Source organism: Nematolebias whitei, chromosome 1 (genome assembly GCF_014905685.2).
Source record: "Nematolebias whitei isolate Nwh7 chromosome 1, NemWhi1, whole genome shotgun sequence".
Classification (NCBI taxonomy): domain Eukaryota; kingdom Metazoa; phylum Chordata; class Actinopteri; order Cyprinodontiformes; family Rivulidae; genus Nematolebias; species Nematolebias whitei.
This window is the reverse complement of record NC_056498.1, coordinates 56,402,512-56,408,887: the sequence shown is the minus strand read 5'-3', so window position 1 is coordinate 56,408,887 and position 6,376 is coordinate 56,402,512. Positions and strand designations below refer to the sequence as shown.

Genomic DNA, 6,376 nt, shown 5'->3' with positions numbered 1-6,376 from the left:
CATCCATTTTCTTTACCCGCTTATTCCATTTTTGGGTCACGGGGGTCGCTGGTGCCCATGTCCAGCAATCACTGTGTGAGGGGCGGGGTACACCCTGGACGGGTCGCAAGTCCATCACTGGGCCACACAGAGACAAACGAGACAAACAACCTTTCACTCTCTCACTCACACCTAGGGACAATTTAGATTTACCAATCAGCCTAACATGCATGTTTTTGGACTCTGGGAGGAAACCGGAGTACCCGGAGAAAACCCACGCATGCACAGAGAGAACATGCAAACTCCACCCAGAAAGGCCCCTGGACCGGGGTTTGAACCAGGGACCTGCTCGCTGAGAGGCAGCAGCTCTACCAGTTGCGCCACCATGCTGCCATTATATACATATATACATATATATATATATATATATATATACCAATATAAATACCAAATAATTACCAATAAGTATTTGCTTGTACTGTGTACTGCTAATATTTTGTCTATAAAGGGCAGAAACTGTAGATCATGCACTGATGTAGAGAGTTGAATACCTGACAGGCAGAGCAAGAAGAAGCAGTGACTCTGCCAGCCTGAGACAGAGTGAAATGTGAACAGAACGGAACAGATTAGGGCTAAAAGCTGTGTGAGTGATGCCAGAGTAAACAATGGCTAAGGAAGCAAGCAACAGATACTCAGAAGGATTATTCGGCATACACGAAGAGCACAAATATCTACAAACCAACTGTCTCCTTTCCTTTAATAAGCCTATCTGGAATGCCACTGTTAGTTGATTAAAAAAATGGCAGTGCATGCACAAAAGGGCTTCTATTTTTACAACCAGATGAAACGGGAACTTTTTCCTACATGTGCACTGACCTCCCGCAAGGGTTTTATTTTTAGGCCACCTTTCTTATCTTGATTCTGACTGTGCAAGGCAGGAAGTGTCAAACAACAGGCATGAACAGCTGAGTGCAGGCAAGAGGATTCAAGTGAGAATCTTCACATCTGATGACAATCCAAGCGTGCTCCTAAAATGTGTGTGAGCACTCACATGTGATAAAATGTCATAATTTTATCACCTGCTTCCAAAGGCAAAGGCAGAACAAGAATGTTTTCCCCATTATCTGTGTGTGTATGTTAACAAAATATCTCATGAACGGGTGAACAAATCTGAATGAAACTCACAAAGTATTCAATGGACACAGATGACGAACTTTAGGAGCTAATCCATTCGACATAGCCACCACAAATAAGCCATATTGATATATCGGAATATGGCTATAACTATCAATTTTATTGATCTCTGATTTAATGTAGTTGTAGCTGAGAGGTACTCATGACACATACTTTGTACTTCAAGCACTAGCAAATCATGAAAAATTACATGATTTATCATTGAATAATAACTCTACTTTCAGGATTTGACTGAAACAGCTATAATTTATGGGGTGCCATTTGTAAAGTTGCACATTCAAAAATTAACAGCAATATTTTGGTTTATTTAGCCTTTCATAAGAAAAAACAGATAGTTTTTTTTTTCAAAGTCAGATTTTCACATTTATAAATGTCATAGTTCCAAACTAAATATTGAATTTACAAACTAAATATTTAGTTTACAAACTAAATACTTAACTTAAATATTTAGTTAGAAAGCTAAGTATTTAGCTCCATGCTAAATATTTAGTTTACAAACTAAATGTTTAGTTTAGAAACTAAATACTTAACTTGCAAGTTAAATATTCAGTTAGAAAGGTAAATATTTAGCTCTATGCTTAATATTTAGTTTACAAACTAAATGTTTATGTCCAAGCTAAATGTTTAATTTACAAACTAAGTATTTAACTTGCAAATTAAATATTTTGTTAGTGAACTAAATGTTTAGGTGTAAATTGCATATTTAATTTCCAAGCTACATTTAGTTTGGAACTATGACATTGATAAATGTATGAATAACATAAAGAAAATATGACTTGAAAAAAGAAAAATTATGAAAGGCTAAATAAACCAAAAATAATCCTGTTAATTTTTGACTGTATAATGTATAAGAAGGTATGACAAAACTTTAATTTGTTCTTCATACATTCTCTTTATTTTACGACTTCAGTAGACATCTTTCTAATGGTCTCAAAAATTCAAATGACGAAACTACCACAGCTTTGCCTGCAAACAGTAAAATCAAGTCTAAATGAAGCGGAACAAACTCTTTTTAAAGGATGGGAAAATGTCTCTGTTTGCCCTGTAAGTTAGCAAACATGGGGCTGCAGTGCTGCATCCTGCTGAGTTTTCAGATTGACTATTATGCAGAGATATAAGACAACACGCAGCACAGCTAGGCTCACAGTTTCTTCGCTCACCTACCAAGATGAAACATACAACGCTAGCTTGGAATGAGTTATCCTCATGGTAATGAGCAAGTCCTTTTACACTGAGAGTGCTGTTACCACACATTGTGGTATGACTTATAACTGTATGAACGCAAATACAGCAGGTCAGATGGAGCCGAACCCCGCTGCAAGCACTTGTCAAATTCGAACCAAAGGCAGTCTGTGTGTTCGTTATTAAGTTAAAAATTGATGCTCAGTGTCATTGCAATGCTCTAAAAGAGGGAAAAGATGCTCCATATAGACTTATGGAAATCCATAAGGCAGTCATGAGCTTCCAAATTTCAAATACTGATCATTGAATGCAGATTATCAGATCAGTCTGCAAACAAACTAGACTGCGCTGTCCCAACCCAAAAGTGTGCCAAAATAAATAAAAAGAAAAAAGACTATGTGAAACACAGATCTCTGGATCTGAAAGGCAAGGCTTCAGCTCAGACTGATCATATTTTATTAATAAACAAGCGGTTGAAAACAGAATCTGTTTGGTCATGGCCACCAGTGACCTTCACAAAGATTCTGCTTCAAGGTATGAAGCCAAAAAACAGAATCTGTGTTTCTATAGACCAGAGTCAAGGCGTGTATTTACAGTTACTGGTGTGGAACGTGACAGACATGGAGAAAGAAATCAGCCATAATCAATAAGGAAGTAAAATCATCCTAATGGTATTTTGAGAAATATTAGCTCCTGCGTTCATTTAAAAACATTCTCAGCGACACAAGCAACTTAATTATTCTTCTATAAATAAAGTGAATGTCACTACTTGTTGATGCTGTTATGAATACTTTGAAATATTTTAGACAAGTTTTATGTTCACGAGATTTTTGTGGTAGAATAAACAAATAGATAAAGCACAAAACGTTCATTTCCTAACAGTAAACAGTTCAACAACAAAAAAATCAGAAACCAAACTCAAACTTTTTTTTAGACAAGAACTATAATTGTTTTATAATATTTATTACAAACTAAATAACGGGACATGTTAGATTTTTGTGGAACAAAATGTCACAAATAAATAAATACATAGTTTTTGATGCACCTTGACGGAGACACGAAAATTCCAGAATATATGTTAAAATGTCCTAAATCAATTATTATTCATTGTTAATAATGTTGTGTTGAAAAACGCAAGAAAGCCAAGACCTTTTATGGCAATCACACAAAACAGGAAGAACAAGATGACTGACCAAGTCATGAATCAGCACCTTTTGCATTGAAAGCTTGTGTTTGGAAGTACTTTGGTTTTTCCAACAATGTTCAGTCAGGTCATCTGGACAGTTTCTTTTTTTGTGTGTTGCAAGACGTTTCGCCCTCCATCCCTCTGCAGAGTCACAAACAAACTGTTTTCCCCACTGAGCAGTACATTCCTACAGTGGACCAACCAGTTTGTTGGTGATAAGATGGTTTCTAAGGGCCATCCTCTCCCCCGTCGACTCCTCCCAGGCAACTCCTCCTCTCGACAGTTTGTTTGTGACCCCTCAGACTGATGAAGCCCTTATATAAAAAGAAAATACATTTAAAACCTAAGCAAACAGAAAAAAAAACATTAGTAAAGTATATTTACACGTTCAAAGGAGTGGGTATAGAAGCATAAACTTATTGTTACACCCAACCTTCTTACATCTATAGCATCATCCACTAATTTACTATTCATGGTAATTTGGTTATAACATTGTGTTTTAGTATTTTATATATCCATATCTATAACTGGTGCAATGCAATCATATTTGCATGCCATTATGATCAAGCATCAAGAATTTTTTAACATGTTAAAACTATTTCTAGATCAATATACCACAATACAGTAATAATTGATAAATTTGTTAATTGTTCACATTGATAATAGCAGTAATAACTACCATTATTTCCCATATTGATATGTGGTGATGACCATCTTCTTAAATGATGTTTTAAACTGTTTTATGTTTGGACATTGCTTGATTTTCATGATTAAACCATTCCACAGCTTCACCCCACAATTTACAAAAGCTTTTTCTTGTGGTTCTGAATTTTAACGTTTTAAATTCATCTTTTTCCCTTAAATAATAAAGTTCTTCCAGGTTTGAGAAAAGCTTTTGAACGTTTCCCGGTAAGACATTATTTTTTGCTTTAAACAAGATAAGAGCATGTTATGGTAATAAGAACATAGTAAAATATGCTCATCAATGAGCTCACAGAAACAAGACACACAAACTAAAATGATGTCATAAGATGCTGGTCCCTTTAGCATGTGGGTGGACAAACTAAATAACCAACAATCAAAACATCCATAATTGCACTAAACAGAGTATGCTACTTAATGACACAAGCTGTGCTCCAGTACAGAAGAAGATGAAACTCATAAACAAACACACGCCAGCCTTGTTTCCCTAACGGAGGCTAATGAAACCAACTAATTAGTGGGAAAAGTGGGATGAAACAAAGGCAGGCCATTACATTTGATTGTCATCAGTAATGTAAACACGCAGCATTAAGTTGATACAATTAGATTCCTAACCAAAGCTCTGTGGTGGGAAAGACATGTGAGAACTAATTAAAGGCATAATTATTGGGACGCTGTGCAACATCAGTCAGGGTATAAGTAATGTGAGTAAATCTTTGACACATTTATCTAAATTTATATGTTAACTAACAGTAAAATAAATCAATTACTGACTAAGTTTGTGTCGTTTTCTGCGATTGTTTAAATTCCCGTTAGTTTCGACTGCAGCGTTTATTCTGTTTCTCCATGTCGGACTTAAATGGCAAGTCCCTGAGCACCTTGGCACAGCCAAAAATGCCACAATGCTCAAATACCAAACTCTGAATGGTCTTGATGAAATCCCTATGCAGCACAGCCATTATACAGTTCAGCACTCTCCGGATGGAGCAGACATCTCTCTCTCTCTCTTTCTCTCCGTCTCCCATTGGAACAGACACGCAGGAGCCAGTAGTCATGGTAACTTCATTCTGGGTAAACTTAAGGATGCGCACACACACAGTATTTTTTCATAAATACTTCATGGATGGCAGCAAACTGGCTTTGTAGCTAGTTAGCTGTTCAAATGGTGAGTGAATGGCTTTGTAGGAACAATGTGAGTCTTCTGAATATTTTTTTAAATATATATTTTTTAATGTGTGTGCCAGCCTGAGGTAAAATATGAGCAAAACGCCCAACAGATGTCAGGCTTCATTACGGCACATTATTTCCACCCAGTTATGCATCCTAATGGGCAAGCAAACGGCCACTTATCATTTAGATTAATTGATGATTAGTTTATTTGTAAAGTCAACATTTGTGCTTTAGATTGTTGATTTTTGACGCTTTATTAATGTGAAAAGTATTATAAAATTAAACTTTTTTATTCTGTATGCACAGTTATTGCATTTGAAAGGCTTGACTAAACCAGAACAATTGGAAAAACTTCTTCAAAATAGGTTTTAAACTTGTCATGTTCTTTTTGTATTTTTTTTAAGTAAAAAGTCTGTAAAAAATAACAGTGTGCATTAGTGCACTTTTGTTATTTTTTATCATTTGGGAACTATGACAGTTAACTTTCTTCATAAATCTAAGTCAGTTAATTTCCTTCAGTTGCAGTTTGATTTTTTATTACCATTGATGAACATTTTAGAGAAAGTTCTGTCAAAAATGTATGAACAGAGGACAAACTTTTAAAGTTGACAAAGTCTGTATTTAAGTTTTTTTTTTTTCCTATTTTACAAAAAAAATAGTTGGACTTAAAGAAATCTAAGTAGAAAATTTAGTTAATGGGTGACAAAAACTCCTTCCAGGTTTTTTTTTTTTTTTTTTTTTTTTTTTAATACCTATTGAATGTTGCACTTAAACTGAAAAAAACATTCTGAAGCCATAAACAGTATACACCAGATGTATGTTCTATTTATTTTATCTTTATATATGACATGAAAGCAATGCAGTAGTGAGAGCTATTGCCTCACAGCATGCCAGTCGTAGGTTCAAACCTGGCTGGGGCCTTCCGGTGCATGTTCTCTTCTTGCATGCATGTTTTTTTTTTTT

At 35.3% G+C, this 6,376-nt stretch overlaps 1 protein-coding gene across 1 annotated transcript in view; it reads left to right on the top strand.

The window, feature by feature from the left end:
• The first annotated feature begins 5,296 nt into the window (after nt 1-5,296).
• The window catches only part of LOC119428116 (canalicular multispecific organic anion transporter 1), a 4,946-nt gene continuing 3,866 nt past the window's right edge, over nt 5,297-6,376 (top strand). The window contains exon 1 of the mRNA XM_037695787.1: nt 5,297-5,314. Within this exon, the coding sequence (XP_037551715.1) occupies nt 5,297-5,314 (18 nt within the window). The remainder of the gene's footprint in view (nt 5,315-6,376) is intronic.